General features: G+C 41.5%; 1 protein-coding gene and 1 pseudogene across 4 annotated transcripts in view; both read right to left on the bottom strand.

Moving 5' to 3' along the window:
- ZMYM4 (zinc finger MYM-type containing 4) overlaps nt 1-7,575 on the bottom strand; it is a 134,884-nt gene extending 127,309 nt beyond the window's left edge. For 2 of the 4 annotated variants that reach the window (XM_054720520.1, XM_054720523.1), the window contains exon 1: nt 7,202-7,575. In XM_054720520.1, the coding sequence (XP_054576495.1) occupies nt 7,202-7,249 (48 nt within the window). In that variant the 5' untranslated portion in view covers nt 7,250-7,575. The remainder of the gene's footprint in view (nt 1-7,201) is intronic. The other 2 variants (XM_054720521.1, XM_054720522.1) reach the window with 2 other exon arrangements.
- Nucleotides 7,576-10,135: 2,560 nt separating this feature from the next.
- On the bottom strand, nt 10,136-13,032 carry LOC129150285 (60S ribosomal protein L12-like; annotated as a pseudogene).
- Between the last annotated feature and the right edge of the window lie 10,100 nt (nt 13,033-23,132).

Below are 23,132 nucleotides of genomic sequence, written 5' to 3'. Positions count from 1 at the left end.
CAAAATGTCAACAGTACTGAGGTTGGGAAACTCTAATCTAGACATTACATTGAAGTTGTTACATAATCACGAGTAAATTAGATCAGGAGAGTAATCTAAAATCAGGAAATAATATTTTCCTCATTCATCTTCATTACTATGTATATTCTTTCCCAGTTTTCCCATCTTGGTTAATAGTGCCACCAACCATCTAGTTTTTCAAGGTGAAAACCTAGGGGTCAGTAGTGCATTCCCTACAGTCATCAACAAATCCTGTTATCGGAGAAAAGTGTGGATGGTCTTTCTCCATTGCTATTGGGAGTAGGGTTCTTGAGGTACCGCTGGAATAAGGATTTCTGGAGGCCCCCATGGGAAGGTAAATTTGGTAGAAAGCTTTATTTGCATGGAGTTACATCCCTGCATTTCTAAAGTCCCATTTCTCTTAATCCAGTCCTGGAAGATGTACAGCTGGGGATTCAGTAGAGCTGGTAGCAAAGCCAGTGTCCAAAGTTTCTGTCCCATGTTGGAACTGGGTCCTGTTTAGCATTAGGCTAATTGCAGTCCATTAGTCCACTGCATGAGTTTCTCATGGCTGTGGGCCACATGGGCGAATGCAGGGGAACCAAGAGAGCGCACCCCCTGCAACAAGAGTCCCACGAGTCCAGGAAACACAAGAGCGATAGAGCAAGAGTGAACTTCTTTGTTTTGGGGATTAAATATCTCAAATTTTGCCATGCCTACTATGGCCAGGTGTGATTGACAAAAAAGTATCTTCTCTATGTCACCTAGACTTTACTGGGCCTATGTCCATTCTCCTCCTATCCAGTCCCTTCCTCCAGAGATCTGCTGGGAACTGACTGGTGGCCCGTTGGGGAGTGTTAAACTCCAGCTTCCTGGCAAAGCTGCACAAATTACATACCTATAATATTTGGTCTTCCCTTTGCTCCTTTACTGTTATTAATAAATGGGTTAAATTACAATGGTATCACTATCAACTCCACCTCCAAAATATATCACAACCAATTCTCACCATCCCCACCTACCCTAAACTATGATTACTTTCACATAAGGATTATACCAGTAGCCTCCTAATTGACCCTGTCTCCCATCTTATTCTCTGAAGTTCGTCCTGCACACAGGATATAAAGGCATCTTTTAAATAAATCTTATTTTAAAACCATACACTGTTCTCTCAGAGAAATATCTAATATTATTTCTTCCCACTCCTATCACTCATGATCATAGTATCCTATGCTGTATTGTTTTTTCACTACCTGAATTTACTTTATCTATTTCTTATTATCTATCTTGCCCCCACTACTAGCACAGACCTTGTCTTGTTCATTATTATTTCTCCAGCACCTACCGTAAAACCATGCTTGATACACGTCCTAAATATTTGTTGAATAAACAAATCTCTCTTATACTGATGTTGGTCCATCTGTTCTACTGAGGCCAAAGAGGAACAATACAACTCTGAAGGAAGGAGACAATTTCCTGAAGTGAACTGATATTCCCAATGTTAGCCAAAAAAAAAAAAACACAACAACAACAACAAAAAGTTATAGGTTAGAATGGTAGGTTGTTAGAAGAAAGGGGGAATATTATTAAATCCTCAATCTTGGCACATCAGGACAATGCTCCAACCATATCTAACTACTAATGCTCTAGCCCTATATTTAACTATTAATTTGTGGGAAATATGAAGAGTAATATGAGCAACCCAACAAGGGCTGACGAATGTAGGCAAGAATCATCAATGTCTGATAAATTCAAAAAGTTAAAAGTTAATTAAGAAACTACAATATTTGATTCCCACTGACAGAACCTAAACTGATCAAAATTAGCATCACTAAAATTATGTGGCTCCTAGAGTGATGTAAAAAAAATTCACAGCATCATTTAATACTGCTCCACTGGTATGGATGGCTCAGTGGCTGAGTGTCGACCTATGAAACAGGAGGATCGATTCCTGGTCAGGGCACATGCCTGGGTTACAACTCAATCCCCAGTGGGGGGCATGCAGGAGGCAGCCAATCAATGATTCCCTCTCATCATTGATGTTTCTATCTCTCCCTCTCCCTTCCTCTCTGAAATCAACAAAAATATAATAAAAATATATTTCTTTTTTTTTTAATATATTTTGTTGATTTCTTACAGAGAGGAAGGGAGAGGGATAGAGAGTTAGAAACATCAATGAGAGAGAAACATTGATCAGCTGCCTCCTGCACACCCCCTACTGGGGATGAGCCCGCAACCAGTGTACGTGCCCTTGACCGGAATCGAACCTGGGACCCTTCAGTCCGCAGGCCGACGCTCTATCCACTGAGCCACACTAATATGAAACTGATGCAACTTACTAGACCAGGTAAAATACATACATTTACAAAAGTTACTATTTTCTATGTAAACTTTTAAAAGACATAGGGATTTCACACAAAAATATGGACATCAGATTTCATTAGATCCCATGCTTTATGACAGTTTGTTATTATACCCAAACATAAAATAATTTCGCTACTTAGAACAAGCCTACCTAATAAATTTTAAAGCTTATTTTAGAAAATAAAATTTTACAATCTTAAAAATTCACTCAAAAATATCCTGACTTTAAAGTAAGAGAGAGGATGTGTGTGTTTAATACTAGCTTTCATGTGAACTTGGTGCTTTCTATAGCAGAGATGATAAATGGATATACCATGATGCACTTGCTTCCTCAAAAGTTCACAGAGAGACTAGCATTCAGATATGGTCTGAATACAATCATATTAATCTTATCTAACCCTGGCTGACATGGCTTAGGTGCCTGTTCAATTCCCAGTCAGGGCACATGCCCAGGTTGTAGGTTCAGAGCCCGGTCAGAATACAGGAGGCAATCAATCTGATCCATGTTTCTTTCTCTCTCTTTCTCTTTCTCTCTCTCTCCCTCTCCCTCCCTCCCTTCCTTTTCCCCTCTTACTCTCTCAAAAAAAATTTTTTTTCAATAAAAGCTTTTATTTTGTAAAAAAATCTTGGCCAACACATACCTATTATTCTAACAGCCCACAAGCATGAAAATAAGACTTCAGGCAGGCCTACAAAGAACTTTAAGGTTGTTAAACACAATGATCTTAAAATACACTCTCCCACCTTACCATAACCCAGAAAAATCAGAAGATCCCTAAATCTGGATCCACAGGAGACAACTTTGGGATAAAGAGGAGGATAAGAAAGATTTACAGAAGCTCCCAAAAATACAAAGCAGATAACTTGGTACTAAAGCCATAGAGCCTCTAATGTAACAGGTAAACTTCTCTTACCAAAAATCAATATGTTTTCTGAGTTTCCATTACGTGAATATCACAGGTGTCAGAGATGCAAATAAGCAATGAAATGGGCTCTACCGGAAAGGAGTTCACAATTTAGCAAGAGCCAAAATATATTACCCTAATAATCACAAATACTGTAACACAATGCCTAGCATAGAGCTCATCAATTAACATATGTGCTTAGCAACTTTTTGTGAGTTATGATTATAAAAGTCAAAGGTAGTAAGCATCATAAATACAATGCAATTTCAGATTAAATAACTGAAAGTTATCATCTAGGCCTATTTTGTTTTAAACTTACTTCAAGGCAAACAGTCAAGTTATTTTAAAAGATACTGTACTGTATAGTCCCTACTAATCTCCTTGGAGTATACATATGGAATTGACATGGAGTTTATCTCCCACACACGCGATGGAATCCACGTTTATTGTGCACGCAGGCGATGGAATCCAGGTGGAGTTTATCATGCACACAGGCACATGATGGAATCCACGTGGAGTTCATTGCAAGTGGTGCCCTCATAGAAAAAAAAGCACACATGTACCACATGTAGCATTCAGAACAACCCTACTGAACATTCGAACCAAATATCAAAACCAAAATGGATTAGGGAGCCCAAAAGATATTGAATGCAACCCTCCACCACAATGAAACTGGTAAAACTAAAGGGAAACATGTACAAGTGCTATGTATTTTACATGTTGTTAAAAGTTTAGACAACTAAAAACTTTAGACAGTTAAAAGTTTTAAGTATATTATAAGAGAAAGAATATGTTTAAAATCTAGTTGAATTTGTTACCAAAGTGCATAGATGTTTTCTAGAACATTCTATTTTATAAGATGAATAACAACAGCTTTAGTAGAATTCAGAGATCTCCTTGAATGACATTAAATATCTAAAGTAATTTACCCCCATTATTTTAATTGGTGGCCATAGGCCATATGGTCAAGCCTAATGAGAAAGAATCCAGTTTAAAACTCAAAGCTTGGAGCACACCTAGGCTGGTGGATCAAACTCTCAGCGCTCTCACGCCGAATAGCTTTCCATACAGGTAAAACCAAAAACCTACTTTCCCAAAAATGTACCCTGACGGCGTCTACTCTCACTACCGTGGGGAAGGCAGGGAAATTCTTTGTATATATTTGCATAAAAATTATTGACTTTCCTTTTGGGGGTTTTATTTTTTTAAGAAAAAACAAATTCAGTAGATTTAGACCTCTAAACTTTTTTTTTTTTTGAAGGTTCACTCTCCACAGTTTTATATGAGAAAAATATAGAGAGACATTGGGAGATTTTAAAAATAAAAGAATTTTCTGCCGAAACCGGTTTGGCTCAGTGGATAGAGCGTCAGCCTGCGGACTGAAGGGTCCCAGGTTTGATTCCGGTCAAGGGCACGTACCTTGGTTGCTGGCTCATCCCCAGTAGGAGGTGTGCAGGAGGCAGCTGATCAATGTTTCTCTCTCATGGATGTTTCTAACTCTCTATCCCTCTCTCTCCCTCTCTGTAAAAAATCAATAAAATGTAAAAAAATAAAAATAAAAGAATTTTCTAAAGGCAAAAAATAACAATAAATAAAACTCAAAGCTTGAAGAAAAATTTAAAATTTAAAAACACAAATATTCCACACCCAATATTTATATTAAATGAACCACTTGGACCTATTTCATACAGCTTAACCTGTTCTATCTATGACTAATTATTGCATGAGGATCTAAAACTTTATAAAACTAAGACTATAAACATTAAATTTTAATTGCTCAAAATACAATGAAATGCCTAAATAACTGGTGAATGGATAAAGTATAGCTAAACATGTGATTAAAACAAGTACAGTAAAATGTTAATGGTAAATCTAGGTTGTGGGTATACAGATGTTCCCTGTAAACTTTTCAATTTTGCTGTGTAGTTGAAAATATTATCCTAATAAATTGTTGAAAAAAATACTAGATACTTCTTTGGTTATTTATAACTCAAGCTTTTAAGGAGAGAAACATAGATTAAAGAAACGCCTACGTGGCGTCCAACACAAGGACTGGAGTTGAGACAAACCTGGATTGAAATCCCAGCTCAATGTCTTAACTAGCTCTCTGATCTTAATTACTTAACCCCGCTATGCCTACATTTCTCCTCATCTGAAAAATGGGTTTCACATAGAGTTAATGTGAAGTTAAATTTTTCCTAGAAACCACAGTGCCAAGCATATAATAAGCACTTACTCAAAATGTTAGATGTTGCCGAAACTGGTTTGGCTCAGTGGATAGAGCGTCGGCCTGCGGACTCAAGGGTCCCAGGTTCGATTCCGGTCAAGGGCATGTACCTTGGTTTCGGGCACATCCCCAGTAGGGGGTGTGCAAGAGGCAGCTGATCGATGTTTCTCTCTCATCGATGTTTCTAACTCTCTATCCCTCTCTCTTCCTCTCTGTAAAAAATCAATAAAATATATTTTTAAAAAAATGTTAGATGTTAATATCATGAGATTGCTAATTTTGTGCTAAGAACGATCATTCTCAATAAAGATTAAGTAGTGCCCAGCTGGTGTGGTTGGGCGTGCACCCATGAACCAAGAGGTCACCGGCTGGATTCCTGGTCAGGCCACTAGCCCTGACTGCCAGCGCGATCCCCAATAGCGGGTATAGAGGGGGCAGCCAATTCTCAGATTCTCATCGATGCCCTCTTCCTTCCCCTCTCTCTAAAATCAATAAAAACACATTTTTAAAAGGATTAATAATTTTTTTTCCGCGGTTGGCTTAGCACTAATTTGATCTTTGTGAGACCATTCCCAAAAGGAAGATTCCTGATAGCGACCTCACTGCTTAACATTCTGGGGGAGGAGAGGGGAGGGGGAGCTGTAAAAATCTGAAAAATATTGCTCAATCGATAGCACAATATTGTTCTCCATCTGAAAAAAAAGTCATTTGGAATTAAATTTTTAAAATTTTTTTAAAATATATTTTTATTGATTTTTTACAGAGAGGAAGGGAGAGGGACAGAGAGCTAGAAACATCGATGAGAGAGAAACATCGACCAGCTGCCTCCTGCACACCCCCCACCAGGGATGTGCCTGCAACCAAGGTACATGTCCTTGACCGGAATCGAACCTGGGACCCTTCAGTCCGCAGGCCGACGCTCTATCCACTGAGCCAAACCGGCTTCGGCTGGAATTAAATTTTAAAAGTTCCAAGACAAACTTTATAAGGCACTTAACAACCACAGAACTGGCTTCACCTCTGCAGATACATCCTTGTGTTGACAAAACTTGCCCTGCTCTTCCACGTTCTTAAATGGTTGGTCAAGAAACTAGACTAGAACCTGGCATTTATAGCTGCCCAAAATCTTTCTCCTAAATCAGGACACGCCGACGACCCCACTTGGTCACAGGTAAGAGCGCGACCTCTACCTGGGTCTATAACGGTAAAGGGGAGAGGAGGTAAACGAGGGAGGAAAATGAATTCGCGATGGTGTTACCCAAGAACCCTCCTCCGGTTATCCCCCAGGAGACCCCCTCACGACTTTATTCCCGCCACCACCGCCCCCACCGGTCCTCTCCCCAGTTAAACTTCCAGACTGATTTATGAGAGATGCACTTAAGAATATGACACGTCCCCTCCCCAGGCCCAAGTAACCGACCCCACAAGGCTGGAAAAAAATTTCAAAAGCAAACATCCCCCGCCCCTCCCCTCCCCTCCCCCTCCCACTCCCAACCAGCAGCAAATCTTTGTCCCACCTGCCGAAGGAGGACTCTCCAGCGCGCTCCAGACCCAAGGTTGCCTCAGTCCTGCCCGCAACCTTCCCCGAACCCGGACTCGGCGACCCTCGACGAGCCTGCGCTTGGCCATTCCCGGCCCCGGCCCGGGACGCAGCGCCCGCCCCGCCCCCCGCCGCCCGCCGCCCGCCACCCGAGTTCAGCCTCACCTCACCTACCCTCCTTCGGGGGCCGGACTCCACCTCTCTCTCCGCCATGTTGGGCCCCGCTTGGAACCGCTGCGGCTCCCGGCGCGGTGGCGGTGGAACCTCTCGGGCCCCCGGCCCCCGCCCACACTGCAGCCACGGCCGCCTCAAGGCAGCTTCCTGGGATCCGGCCGAACCTGGTGCCTGAAAGTGGGGAGGTGGCGGGTGCTGCGCGCTGGGTGGGATATCTTGCGATCCCACGGGCGCGCGCGTGGGCGGTAGGGCCTGCCCAGGAAAGGGGGTGGGGGCTGGGACTCGGGGGGTTAATGGCCTCCAAGGGGCCCCGTGAGTAGGATTATTTTCTCTCAGAGAAATTCCTCCGCCTGCGGTTTCTTAAAGGGATCACTAAACCAGCCCCTTGCGCGCGCCCCTGATGCGCAGGCGCACCTTAAGCCCCTCCTTCCTTTCCCATCAAGCCCCGAGTCCTGAGCCTGCGCGGTAAGTGGCCCAGGGTAGGCCAAATCCTGCGAGTCTCTGCTTGCCAACAGCTACTCCCACCACTCAACTATGGCCGCTGCCTTAAAGGGACCGTGACACAGTGATGAAGGAGGAATGAAAGAAATTAGTGAAAGGGCTATCTGGAGAATTGGGTGAAATGTTGTTGGGGGTGGTCCAGATCACCATCTTACACCTGATTGCAGAAATACCATTGTATAGAGAAAATGATGGTGAACTGAAGTTCTCAGTGGACCTCTGAAGGTGAAGAATCCCAATGAATGAGAGAACAGCCAGTCATTTCAAGGAGACACAGCTTTCCTACCTTTAGACAGCATGGTCTGAAGCACAGAGCGTAGAACTTTAAGGGCCAACTGACTGCCTAACCTCAAATTAGATCCTCTGGTGATTCTGAAGACTGAACAAACAACTGGAGATAGTTTCCTCAATAATTTGTTCTTAGAATATCTAAATCAAGAGGATATTAGGAACCATCTACTCCAATGCTCCCAATGGTAAAATTGCAGCCTGATCAAGGGAAGTAATTTGTCCCAGGGCACCTAGAGGCTGTTGTGAATAGACTGAAGATTTCAGTCACCTTCATCCAGGCTTTTCAACACACCAAGCTGTCTTCAAACCCAGAGGTAATTTTTCTTAACCTAGAAGATTAAAGTTCTACAATACTTTAAGAAATTTGTAATTCTTCTCTGAAGATGTGCCATGATTTGCAGATATTATGTGTCCTCACTCACCTCCATTGTAGCAGCTTTGAGAATTTGACTTAAAGGATAAGCAACTTAATCTCTAATCAGAAAACTGGGAAATAGATTTGGGTCTATCTTGCCCTGAAACCGAAGCTGAGGATGCCTGAAGAGAATGGGGCCTTGATTCATTCCTCTTTATCCATTCCAGTCCCCTACCGTAAGGTGGAGAAAATTGCCCTAATGGTTTTCATGATGATAGCTTAGGGAGATCATATGTAAGAAATGCAAAGAAGTTACCTCTGAAGATCATTCCCCATGACAAAAAACAAACAAACATTTTTTTCAAAAGCAACTCCTAAAATCACAGGATAATGAGATGTAAACTTCTGTTTGTCACTTTAACTTTTGTGTGTCACTTGGTGGCTCTTTTGAAACTGAGAACTTTCCTAATTTTCCTGAAAACTATCTGCGAAATTGCTGGAAGTTTCCATGCTGAATCTTGCTTAGGCCTGTTCATCTTTAATTTCACTTCTGCATAGGGAAAAAGGGAGAAGAGCCAAAAGAAAAAAGTGTATATTTCAGCCAGAATTTTACAATGTATATTTCAGTCAGAATCTTTCATTCCATGTTTGGAACAAGGAGGAAATAAGAAGAAAAGCCAAGAAAAAGTAGTTCCAGGGAATGTGGGTACATGAAAGGTCTAGTAGTTTCCACCTGTTTTTATTAGTAGTGGAATATTCCCTTCTAATAAAATCTGATGACTTAAAATGACGTTACTAAATTTGAAGTGGAAATAAGGAATCCATAAACCTGCTCACCAAACCTCCCTTTACCCCCTCTCTTCATGTGCCCTCCCACTATTACAGAAATGTTGCATTTTTCAGAACACAGTTTAAAGCCAGATTTCATCCAAACTCCACATTTTAAAGATGGAGTTACGTTACAGAGGCCCAGAAAGATGTGACTTGCTTGAAACCACCCAAAGGATTAGTAACATCAGGGCTAAAACAGTTATCTTGACCCCCAGCCTAAGGCTGTCTCCTATATCAAACTGTTTCTAGATGATGCTGTCAAATTTTTTGTTGCTTTTTATATCTTTAATATTTATATCTAACATTTTTCACTTGATGTAGCATAAACATATTATCATGCTGATAAACATTAACCTACAACATTTTTATGGCTTCATATATTTCATTGTATAACTAGAGCATATATTTTTCTGGGTCCCCGCCTCTTTTTTTTTTTTTTTTTTTTTTTTTGGTTGTCAAATGATCTTTAATTGACATATTTTCCTTTGTGGATTTTTTTTTTAATATATTTTTATTGACCTCAGAGAGGAAGGGGGAGGGAGAAAGAGATAGAAACATCAATGATGAGAGAGAACCATTGATCAGCTGCCTCCTGCACGCCCCCTATTGGGGATTGAGCCCGAAACCCAGGCCTGTGCCCTTGACCAGAATCAAACCTGGGACATTTCAGTCTGCAGGCCGACACTCTATCCACTGAGTCAAACCAGGCAGGGCTCCTTTGTGGCTCTTTTTTTTTTTAAATATATTTTATTGATTTTTTACAAAGAGGAAGAGAGAGGGATAGAGAGTTAGAAACATCGATCAGCTGCCTCCTGCACACCTCCTATTGGGGATGTGGCCCGCAACCAAGGTACATGCCCTTGACCGGAATCGAACCTGGGACCTTTCAGTCCGCAGGCCGATGCTCTATCCACTGAGCCAAACTGGTTAGGGCTTCTTTTTGGCTCTTAATTAAATGGACATTTCACTGAACCACTGTTGATGTCATCTATGATGTCATAGGTTTGCAGCCATCAACATTAAGGACCACAGACTGGGCAGTCCCCAGGACCTCTTTAATGGTTCCAGAGAGTATCTAGCTAAAGATCAGTGCTGTATCTGTTGAGCAATGTGAACAATCTCACCAAAAGTGGTATTTCCAGCCCTGGCCATTGTGGCTCAGTTGGTTGAGCATTATCCCATGCACTGAAAGTTTGCCGGATCCATTCCCAGTCAGGGCACATACCCAGGTTTCGGGTTCAATCTAATGTGCCCAAAAATGTTTCTCTCCCTCTCCCTTCCTCTCTCTATCTAAAAAAAGAAAGAAAGAAAGAAAATCAATTTAAAAGGTGATATTTTCACTGTGCTTAACGTTTTCTTGCTTCTTTCTGTCTCTTGGCAGTTCTTTGAGGACTTTGCTGATCAGGGCAGAGGCAGAAGGTACTATCTCAATCTGGGCTTATTTGTACTGAATGGTCAGTTTCACTGAAACCTTTTTCTAATTTTTAATTTTTTAATATATCTTTATTGATTCCAGAGAGAAAGGGAGATAGAAACATCAATGATGAGAGAGAATCATCGATTGGCCGCCTCCTGCACGACCCCCACTGGGAACCGAGCCCGCAACCCAGGCATGTGCCCTTGACTGGAATCGAACTCGGGACCCCTCAGTCTGCAAGCCGATGCTCTATCCACTGAACCAAACCAGCCAGGGCAATTTATTAATTTTTTAAAAAATATTTCCATTGATTTCAGAGAGAAAGGGAGAGGTGAAGAGATAGAAACATCAATGATGAGAGAGAATCATTGATCGGCTGCCTCCTGCATGCCCCACACTGAGGACCGAGCCCACAACCCAGGCATGTGCCCTTAACAGGAATCAAACCCGGGACCCTTCAGTCCACAGGCTGATACTCCATCCATTGAGCCAAACCAGCCAGGGCCAATTTATTAATTTTTTAAAGAGAGAAAGAGAAACATTGATTTGTTGTCCCACTTATTTATGCATTCATTGGTTGATTCTTTTATGTGCCCTAACCAGGGATCAAACCTGCAACCTTAGAATTTCTAACAATACTCTAACCAACTGAGCTACCTGGCCAGGGCTCACTGTAATTTGTAGACAAAGCATATCAAACTCAAAGGCTAACATGGGCCAAATAAACAAGGTTTACATTTATGTGGGCCACAAAAAAACAAAAGCTTCAATTTTCATAGAAACGTAGGTTTATTTCCATAGAGACATGCTGAATACAAAGGACTGAAATAAATGAGTCATTGTTAACATAAAATAATAGAACCTTTTAATAAAAATTAATATTTTTTCTTGAACATTACCTTACCAGACACTGAATAACTTCACAAATTAATAAGTGTAATGCAAATAAACCTATTTTTCTTGTTCTCCGAAAGTGAAATATTTCCTGTTGCACACACCAAACAAGTCAGTACAAGACTAATGACATGGCAATCAGCTGCTAAAATATTCACTGCTAGTATTAGTGGGGAAAAATGGTGTTCCTGCATGTAAAGCTTGTAAGGAAAATGAATGCAACATGATTATAGTAATCAGTCATTAGCGAACATGGTAGTTCGTTATTAATGACTAGTGACCTAGTGCACGGATTTGTGCACATTGAAAGGAAATTAATTAGAAGAGCAGTCGCCAACTGGTGATCCACGGACCACTGGTGGTCCATGAGGTCCAAAAGGTTGACGACCGCTGAATTAGAAGGTGGCCAGCAAGACTGGGCAAAATGGGCCGGACACGCCCTGGAACCAACCTCCCACGGTCCCTCCCCAGCTGGCTGCACCTGGGGTGGCCTGGTGGCTTGAAGGGCATCTGCGGAATGAGCCGGGTCCCTCCAGCAGGTGGGGTCCCTCGGCCTGGCCTGCAGGGATCGGGCCAAAACTGGCTCTCCGACATCCCCCAAGGGGTCCCATAGTGGGAGAGGACACTCTGCAAAGTTGCTGTCATACAGGGTGTGGAACACAAATGCAAGTATGCAGTAAACCAGATTCAGGGCCGACAGTGCCCCAGCAACAACATAACCCACAGCTGAAGGTGGAATCACGCAGACCCACAAGAAATCAGACTCCCACCTCTCTGGTTTTGGGGTGCGTCACCCAAGAATTGCCGCTGCCAAGTCACTGCAGCTTGGCAGCTCCTGCATTGAGCGTCTGCCCCTAGGTGGTCAGTGCGCATCATAGCAACCAGTCGGACAGTCAGACACTTAGCATATTAGACTTTTATATAGAGAGATTATGTATAACAGGATATTGTAAAAGTTTTGAAATTTTTATTAAAACGTTTCTTCCATACTGTTATATTGGCTGGGCTACAAAGTATTCGTTGTGGGCTGCATGTGGCCTGTGGGCTGCAAGTTTGACATGCTTGCTTTAGACCAGTGATGGCGAACCTATGACACGCGTGTCAGCACTGACACGCGTAACCATTTCTGATGACACGCGACCACATGCCAAGGATGAAACATTTGCTGCTACTGAGGATAAAACATTTGTGACTAGAGTCTTGGAGTTAGTTTTTTCCTCAAAGTGACACACTACCTGAGTTATGCTCAGTTTTTTGGCGAAGTTTGACACACCAAGCTCAAAAGGTTGCCCATCACTGCTTTAGACCCTTTTGATCACTGGTTGCTTTGGCAATGCCATCACCAACCTTTTTTGGAGACAGACCCAGGGGGCTAATCGTGAGAGCCAAGGCAGACGTAGCATCAAATTTTTCACTGGTGCAGCTCAGGTATATGACTTTGATCTTGTTGGGATAGAACTTTGGCAGCATGGTGGATGTGGCTGATGTCAGATGAATCCACATTGATGACAACTGAAGGAAGTTGCACCTAGGCCTCCTCTAAACTGAAATCTAGAAAGCCCTGGTCCCCTTTTGTAGGACACTAGAGGCCCGGTGTATGAAATTTGTATACACGGGGTGGGGGGTCCCTCGGGCCAGCCTGTGCCCTCTCGCAGTCTAGGAGCCCTTGGGGGATGTCCGACTGCCGGCTTAGCGCTGCCAGGGAGGCAGGAGAGGCTCCTGCCACCTGTAATCCCAGCTGTAAGCCCAGCTCAGGGATTCTTGCTGAGCAGCGCTCCCCCTGTAGGAGTGCACTGACCACCAGGGAGCAGCTCCTGCATTGAGCGTCTGCCCCCTGGTGGTCAGTGTGCGTCATAGCAACCGGTCATTCTGCCGTTCGGTCGATTTGCATATTAGCCTTTTATTATGTAGAATTGGGTGTTTTCTATTTTATTTGTTTTTTTTGCTGTTAACAACATTGTAATAAGTAAATGTCCTTTTATACACAGCTTTGCAAACATCTTAAATATTTCCTTAGGATAAATTCCTAAATGTAGAATTGCTGAGTCAAAATTTATGGCTTTTGATACATGCTGCCAGATTGCCTTCCAGAAAGATATCAGTTACACTTGCACCAGCAGTGTCAGCTTACTACAAGCTCCCAAACTAGGTACTACATTTTTTTTAATAATTAAAATATAACTTACATACAGAAAAGTGTACAAATTATAAGTACATAACAATGTTTTAAAAATCTTTTGTGAAATACATGTAAAGTTTACTATTTTACCATTTTTAAGTGTACAATTCATTGGCATTAAATAAAACATTCACATTGTTCTACAACCATCACCAGCATCCAATTCAGGAATTCTTTTCGTCATGTAAAACTATAAGTCTACACCAAGTAAATGATAACTCCCCATTGCTTGATGAATTTTTAAAGCATATAACCAGCTCCCAGATCAATAAATGAAATATTACTAAGCTCCCTAAGCTCCCCTAAGTATCTCCTTCTAGTAACTAAGCCCACACATAAGAGGATGAATTCCAGCTGGGCTTTGTTAATAGCAATGCCAATTTGATAAAATAATGGTATCTTACTGTTCACTTAATTTATGTGAAGTATTTAAGGAAACAATTAAAATATAACTTTTGACCATTTGTATTTCTTCTTTAGGAATGTTAAATGTTATTTCCTCTCAAAAACCCAGTGAGAAGAAATTCAATAGAATTGACAAAACTTTAGCTAGATTGACTAAGGAAAAAAAAAGAGAAGTTCAAATAAGTAAAATCATAAATAAAATGGGGCCATTACTACCAATTCTATAAAAATAAAAAGGATCACCCAGACAGCATGGCTCAGTGGTTGAATGTCAACCTATTGCCCAGGAGATCACAGTTCAATTCCCAGTCAGGGCACATGCCCAGGTTGTGGGCTCCATTCCCAGTGGGGCATGCAGGAGGCAGCCAATTAATGATTCTCTCTCATCACCGATGTTTCATCTCTCTCTCTCCCTATCCCCTCCTTCCTGAAATCAATAAAAATATGTATAAAAAATGAAAAGTTGTTATTTAAAAAACAAATAAACAAGGGAAGTTTGACACATGTTACAGCATGGATGAACCTTGAAAAATTAGACTATGTGAAAGCCAGTCACAAAAAAAGACAAATATTGTATGATTCCACTTATATAAAGTATCTAGAGTAGTCCAGTTCACAGAAACAGGCAGCAGAAGCATGATTGTCAGGGGCTGAGGGGAGAGGGGAATAGAGATTTAGTGTTTAATAGGTACAGTTTCAGTTGGTAAAGTGAAAAAGTTACAGATATGGATAATGATAATGGTTACATAAAAATAAATGTACTTAGTCCAGCCGGTGTGGCTCAGTGGTTGAGCATTGACCTATGAACCAGGAGGTCATGATTCAATTCCCAATCAGGACATATACCCGGATTGCAGGCTTGATCTCCAGTGTGGGGCACGCAGGAGGCAGCCGATCAATGATTCTCTCTCATCATTGATGTTCTCTGTCTCCCTCTCCTTCCCCTCTGAAATCAATACAATATATTTTTTAAATGTACTTAATGCTATAGAACTGTACACTTAAAATGGTTAGCCGAAACCGGTTTGGCTCAGTGGATAGAGCGTCGGCCTGCGGACTCAAGGGTCCCAGGTTCGATTTCGGTCAAGGGCATGTACCTTGGTTGCGGGCACATCCCCAGTAGGGGGTGTGCAAGAGGCAGCTGATCGATGTTTCTCTCGCATCGATGTTTCTAACTCTCTATCCCTCTCTCTTCCTCTCTGTAAAAAGTCAATAAAATATAAAAAAAAAAAAACTATGAAAAAAAATGGTTAGACAGTAAATTTATGTTATATATATTTTACCACAATGAAATGAAATGAGGTAAACAACTTTCCCATTTTATAGATAAAAATATTAGAGTCTATCAAGATTATGGGACTTTACACACCTAAGAAGTAGAAATGGTTTTCAAATTCAAAGATTTTTAACACCAACACTTATGTTATTTCCACTACATCAGTTTTTATTTATTTAAAGAAAAAACTTTATTGATTTGAGAGAGAGGAAAAGAGAGAGAGGCATCAATTTGTTGTTCCACTTATTTATGCATTCATTGTTTGATTCTTGCATGTGCCTCTAACTGGGGATTGTACCTGCAATATTGGTGTATCAGAAAGACATTCTAACCAACTGAGCTACCTGACCAGGCTGTTTATTTGTGTGTGTTTTTTAGGTTAAAAAAAATAATTTTTTGTTAATCTTCACCAGAGGATATTTTTTCCATTGATCCTTTAGAGAGAATGGAAGGGAAGGGGAGAGACAGAGTGAGAGAGACTTTGATGTGAGAGAGACACATGGACTGGTTGCCTCCCACACACACCCTGATGGAGGCCAGGAATCGAGCCTGCAACTGAGATACGTGCTCTTGACCAGAATTGAACCCAAGACCCTTCCATCCACAGGCTGATGCTCTAATCACTGAGTCAAACTGGTCAGCGTTTTATTCAGGTAAAATTTAGATACAGTGAAATACATGAATCTAAAGTGCATAATTTAATGTTTTGGTAAATTTATATGCCCATGTAACCACCACCCCAATCAAGATAGAAATTACCTTCATGCCCCCTTCCGATCAATCCCCATTACCCTTTAAGCAACCATTATCCTGATTCTATTACTATAGTTTAGTTTTACCTGTTCTTCAATTTCATAAAAGTGGAGTCATTCAATTGTACTCTTTTGTGTCTGAACTCTTTGTCTCAACAGAATGTTTCTGGTGCTCATTCACATTGTTGCTTGTATCAGTAGTTCACTCTTTTATTGCTGAGTAATATTCCATTTTGTGAGTATGCCACAATTTGTTTATTCTTTCTTTTATTGGTGGACATTTGGGTTGTTTTCAGTTGTTGGCTCTTATGAATAACACCAATCAATTCCACTTTTGCAATGTCTGTCACATCAGTCTCCAGCTGTCCACTTCACTGCATCAACCATAGATAAGAACCTCACCAACTGTTGTGGGAACTATTTTCTTTTTCTTAATTATTTAAGTAAAAAAATTTAAATATAATATATATACATAGGGCAGGGATGACAGGAAAACAAGGCTGTCTGCTCCGCCCTGAAACTCCACCCCATCCAAGCTGAGCACAGAGGCTTTTGCAATTTTGCAAGTCTTGTCTCATAAGAGTGTCTCCAGCACAGAAGTTCTCCCATCATAGACACAGCTGATCCTCACAGCCAATTGGCCTGGAGGTCAATTCCTCCCAGTGATACCAACAACAATCAAGACTTAACTACAACAAGGCTGAGCACACAGTCCACAAAGGGGTGCACCAAGAGTGTCCACCTCAGGTAACTGGGGAGGCTGAGCCACTGTGCACTAGAGGACACCTACCACACCTACTCTACCAACTCAGGGAAGCAGCAAAAATGCGGAGACAAAGAAACAGATCACAAATGAAAGAAATGGAGGAAAATAAATGACTGGAAATAGAGTTCAAAACCACGGTTATAAGGTTTTTCAATAATTTCCTAGAAAAGGCTGATAAATTTAGTGAGACCCTTGAGGATATGAAAAAGGACCAACTAGAAATTAAACATACACTGACTGAAATAAAAAATATTATACAGAGACCTAACAGCAGACTAGAGGACCGCAAGAATCAAGTCAAAGATTTGAAATACAAAGAAGCAAAAAACACTCAGCCGGAAAAGCAAAAAGAAAAAAGAATCCAAAAATATGAAGATTGTGGGGGAGCCTCTGCGACAACCTCAAGCATACCAACATCTGAATTATGGGGGTGCCAGAAGAAGAGAGAGAGCAAGATACTGAAAACCTATTTGAAGAAATAATAACTTCCCCCACCTGGTGAAAGAAATAGACTTACAAGTCCAGGAAGCACAGAGAACCCCAAACAAAAGGAATCCAAAGAGGACCACACCAAGACACATCATAATTAAAATGCCAAGGGCAAAAGACAAAGAGAGAATACTAAAAGCAGCAAGAGAAAAACAGTTAGTTACCTACAAGGGAGCACCCATACGATTGTCAGCTGATTTCTCAACAGAAACTATGCAGGCCAGACGGGAGTGGCAAGAAATATTCAAAGTGATGAATAGCAAGAACCTACAACCAAGATTACTCTACCCAGCAAAGCTATCATTCAGAATTGAAGGTCAGATAAAGAGCTTCACAGATAAGAAAAAGCTAAAGGAGTTCATCACCACCAAACCAGTATTATATGAAATGCTGAAAGGTATTCTTTAAGAAGAGGAAGAAGAAGAAAAAGGTAAAGATAAAAATTATGAACAACAAATACATGTCTATCAACAAGTGAATCTAAAAATCAAGTGAATAAGAAATCTGATGAACAGAATAAACTGGTGAATATAATAGAATCAGGGGCATAGAAAGGGAGTGGACTGAAAAATCTCGGGTGGAAAGGAGTGTGGGGGATGCGGGAAGAGACTGGACAAAAATTGTACACCTATGAATGAGGACAGGGGGAGGGGGTAAGGACAGAGGGTGGTGTAGGAACCTGGTGGAGGGAAGCTATGGGGGGAAAAAGAGGAACAATTGTAATAATCTGAACAATAACGATTTATTAAATTAAAAAAAAATGGTCTTCCATGAAAAAGGCAGCTAGATCTCCTTTCAACTCAAACAATTCCAGAAGTGATTTTCCACAAATTTCTTAGTTTGATATATGTAGCTTAAGTGCTTTATGCCTTAATCACATTTCATCATACAGAATATTAAAAAGATATGTACTCAAGAGTCAAGATTGAATAAAGTTAAAATTCATAATTTTTACTTTTTCATCAAGAACATTTGTTTCACCCTGACCGGTTTGGCTCAGTGGATAGAGCGTCAGACTGCGGACTGAAGGGTCCCAGGTTCGATTCCGGTCAAGCGCATGTACCTTGGTTGCAGGCACATCCCCCGTGGGAGGTGTGCGGAGGGCAGGTGATTGGTGTTTCTCTCTCATGGATGTTTATAGCTCTCTATCTCTCTCCCTTCCTCTTTGTAAAAAGTCAATAAAATATATATATTTTTTAAAAAGAACATTTGTTTCACTGTGATTGCATGGTAGTAAAGAATACTGACTCAGTTTGGAGCAATAGGTTATGGCAACAAGAAATTAACCCACCATTGATCTGCAACATCAATTGAAATTTCAATACAGGTAAAAAGGCAAATAGCAGAAAGTAAAATGGTGTAGCCAGTACCCAAAACAGCATAATGGCTCCTCAAAAAATTAAAAATAGAATTGCCATATGATATATCAACCCCAATTCTGGGTATATATCCAAAAGAAATAAAAGTAGGATCTTAAAGAGATATTTTCACATCCATGTTTATAGCAGCATTATTCACAATAGCTAAGAGGTGGAAGCAACCCAAATATCCATCAACAGGTGAATGGATAAACAAAATGTGGTATATTGATACAATGGATTAGTATGCAGTCTTAAAAATGGAAGAAATTCGCCAGCCTGTGTGGTTAAGTGGTTGAGTGTCAATCCATAAACCAGAAGGTTACAGTTCAATTTCCAGTCAGGGCACAGGCCCAGGTTTTGGGCTTGATCCCCAGTAGGGGGTGTGCAGGAGGCATCCAATCAATAATTCTCTCTCGTTATTGGTATTTCTATCTCTTCTTCCTTCCTATTTAAAATTAATTTAAAAATGAAGAAAATTCTGACACATGCTATACATGAATGAACCTTAAAGTATTATGCTAATGCTCTGGCTGGTGTGTCTCAGTGGATACAGCATCAGCCTGTAGAGTCCCGGGTTTGATTTAGTCAAGGGTACATGCCCGGGTTTCGACCTCAATTCTCAGTGTGGGGCGTGCAGGAGGCAGCCAATGATTCTCTCTTATCATTGATGTTTCTATCTCTCTCTTCCTCTTCCTTCCTCTCTAAAATCAATCTACATATATAATAGCCTAAGCAACCGTTAAGGCAGAACAACTGGAATGACCGGTCGCTATGATGCGCACTGACCACCAGGGGGCAGACGCTCATTGCAGGAGCTGCTGCCTGGTGGTGAGTGTACTCCCACAGGGGGAGGGCCACTTAACCAGAAGCCAGGCTCACAGCTGGCCAACACAGCTGTAGTGGCGGGAGCCTCTCCCACCTCCAAGGCAGGGCTAAGGAGCAGCGAGCTGAGCAGTAAGGATCCTACTGCTAAGGAGCAGAGAGCCAAGCTGTAAGAAGCGAGCAGGCAGGCGGTAAGGAGCGAGGGGTCCCATACTGCGAGAAGAAAGAAAATTAATACCTGGGTGCATTAGAGGGAAACTACAAAAAAAAACTAAGGCAGAGAACCTCTTAAAAGTAGTCAGAAGAAAACCGGCAGGTGGACATTCCCCAAGGAGTCCCACACTGCAAGAGGGCACAGGCCGGGCTGAGGGGCCCACTCCCCCCACCTCAGTCCACAAATTTTGTGCACTGGGCCTATAGTAAAAATATAGTGTTTTTGTTTTTTTTTTAAAGAATTACGCTAAGTACAATAGGCAAATATAGTACTGTATGATTCCACTTAAAGAGGTATCTAAAGAGATCCAATTCATAGAAAATAGAAGTAGAATGGTGGTTTTCAGGGGCCAGAAGAAAGGGAAAATGGGGAATTATTGTTTAATGAGTATAGAGTTTCAGTTCGCAAAATTAAAAAGTTCTGGAGATGGATGATGGCGATGGTGGCACAACAATGTGAACATACTTAACACTACTGAACTGTACATTTAAAAATGGTTATGACAGTGTTCCTCAATGGTTGAGCATTGACCCATGAACCAGGAGGTCACTGGTTTGATTCCAGGTCAGGGCACATGTTCGGGTTGCAGGGCTTGATCCCCAGTAGGGGGCATGCAGGAGGCAGCCCATTGATCTTTCTCTCATCAATGTTTCTTTCTCTCAATTCCTCTCCCTCCCTCTCTCCAAAAACTCAATAAAACATGTTGTTTTAAAATGGTCAAGATAGTAGTTTTTATGTTATGTGCTCTTTTTTTTTAAGGCCACCAAAATTTTTGGTTTTCTCCCCCCCTCCCCCAAAAAAAAGTTGGAAGAGAGAGAGATGCTATATGCTTTTTACCACAATTTTTTAAAGGCAAATAAATTATTATTGTTATTATTATTATCATCATCATTATCAGCCTCATAAAAATAGTTTTGGCCCTGGCCTGTGTGGCTCAGTTGGTTGCATGTCCTGTGCACCAAAAGGTTGCCAGTTCAATTCCCAGTCAGGGCTCATGAAAGGGTTGCAGGCTCAATCCCTAGTAGTAGGGGGTGTGCAGGAGGCAGTAGGTCAATGTGTTGCTGTCACATGGATGTTTCTCTCTCTCTCTCCCTCTCCCTCCCTTTCTCTATAAAATTCTATTAAATTTTTTTTCAAAAATATTTTTGACCTCATAGACCCTCTGAAAGGCCTCAAGGACTCTCTCTCATGGACCACACCTTAAGAACTGTGATGTAGCCAGCACTGAACCATGTGTTGGCTTCTAATTGCCTTCAGAATCAAGTCCACACTCCACAGTATAGACTTCATGATCACTTGTGATCTGGCTTCATTCCCCCTCTCTGCCTCTACTGTCTCTGTGCTCCAATCATACAGACAGTTGCTATTCCCCAAACACAAAATGCATTCTCATATTTCTGTGGCTTAGCTCAAGCAACGTTCTAGGGATATATGCTTATTCTGTTTTAAATCCTATTTATGTTTTAGGGCCCAGCTCAAACACCTGCCCTGCCAAGTCAGGACAAAGTCCCCCTTCCTATGTGCTCTGTGTACATTTTGCTTATATATTTTTTTTCTTATTTATTTCCTCTGGTTTATATTATGGTTGTTTCTGTGTCTTTCTTGCCATTCGATTGTAAAACTTCCAGAATAAGAAGTTGTTTCCCTCACAGCATACTAGCAGAGAGCCTTCTTAGGTAAATCTGGGCAAGTTCCCTGCCCTCCTAACTTCAGTTTCCATTTCTGTAAAACAGGGATAATGACACCCATCTTGCAAGTTCCTGGGAAGATTCAAGAAGGTCATGTCTGTGGATGGCTAGCCTAGTGCCAGGCACATACTAGGCCCTTGATAAATGGGAAGACCCTTTTTTCTCTTAGTGGGTGTTGAATTAACAGATGAGTCAACATTTTTTTTTTTTTTTTTTGCTTTGTTTTTTTGTTAATCCTCACCTGAGGATATTTTTCTATTAATTTTTAGGGAGAGGGAAAAACAGAGAGAAACACATCAGTTGGTTGCATCCAGCACAATCCCTGACCAGGGCCCAGGCCGGAGAGAAGCCTGCAACCAAAGTATGTTCCCTTGACCAGAATCAAACCCGGGACCCTTTGGTCCGCAGGCTGATGTTCTATCACTAAGCCAAACCAGCTAGGGCAAGTCAACAGATTTGAATAAGGAAGTATTGTAAAATTCACAACAAAGGAATTTAGAGAAACATTTGTGATCTTGGTTATGGTTATTTGCCAGGGTTCTTGTCCCAGCATTAAGAAGGGTTCAGCAATCTGAAGAAAAGCTGTGCATAGATTAAGTAGGAGTCCAAAGATGAAAGATAGTTTTGAAAGGCATTGGGGGTCAGAGGAGCTTCAGCTAAAGGAGCTAAAGACTCTCCTTGTCTCAGGATCCCTTGATTTTTATTAACACAATTCGTCCTAAGGCAAGGAGGAGATAATACACTTCAAAGGGTAGGGTTTACAGAAGCATTGTCAGATTGGGAAATAGCCTACAGCTGTTCAGGTGTTTGGCCAACAGGAGGCAATAACATGTAGATTAAGATGCCCTGAGCTGCCGAAACCGGTTTGGCTCAATGGATAGAGCGTCGGTCTGCAGACTGAAAGGTCCCAGGTTCGATTCCGGTCAAGGGCATGTACATTGGCTGCGGGCACATCCCTGGTAGGGGGTGTGCAGGAGGCAGCTGGTCGATGATTCTCTCTCATCGATGTTTCTAGCTCTCTATCCCTCTCCCTTCCTCTCTGTAAAACTCTGTAAAAAATCAATAAAATATATTTAAAAAAAAAAAAAAAAAAAAAAAAAAGATGCCCTGAGCTGTCTGGCAGTAGACAATCATCCTACTCATGTTTGGGGGAAGTGCCCTCTAGCCACTCCAACAGGTAATTACATATGTGACTCAGCCCTTGTTGAGCCCCCAAGTTTCATCAACCTTTTGATAAAACTCTTGTAATTATGACATGCTGGAATTGGCTCCTGGCAGTTATTAACAAATAAAATTAGGACTATTGAAGTCCTAACAGTTGTTAGAACACTTGGAGCAAATCCTTTGTTTTAAGGGAACTCTATCTAGTCTTCTTCCATCATGCTCTGACTTTCCTCATGCGGGTTTGGGCTCATGAATTTTTTTTAAATATATTTTATTGATTTTTTACAGAGAGGAAGAGAGAGGGATAGAGAGAAACATCGATCAGCTGCCTCCTGCACACCCCCTACTGGAGATGTGCCCGCAACCAAGGTACATGCCCTTTGACCGGAATCGAACCTGGGACCTTTCAGTCCGTAGGCCGACGCTCTATCCACTGAGCCAAACCGGTTTCGGCTGGGCTCATGAATTTTTTAAGGCTTCCCCACAGAACCCTGGGCACTCACAATTTGGTAGGATG

The sequence above is a fragment of the Eptesicus fuscus genome, chromosome 9 (assembly GCF_027574615.1).
Source record: "Eptesicus fuscus isolate TK198812 chromosome 9, DD_ASM_mEF_20220401, whole genome shotgun sequence".
Lineage (NCBI taxonomy): Eukaryota > Metazoa > Chordata > Mammalia > Chiroptera > Vespertilionidae > Eptesicus > Eptesicus fuscus.
This window is presented reverse-complemented; position numbering and strand designations above follow the sequence as displayed.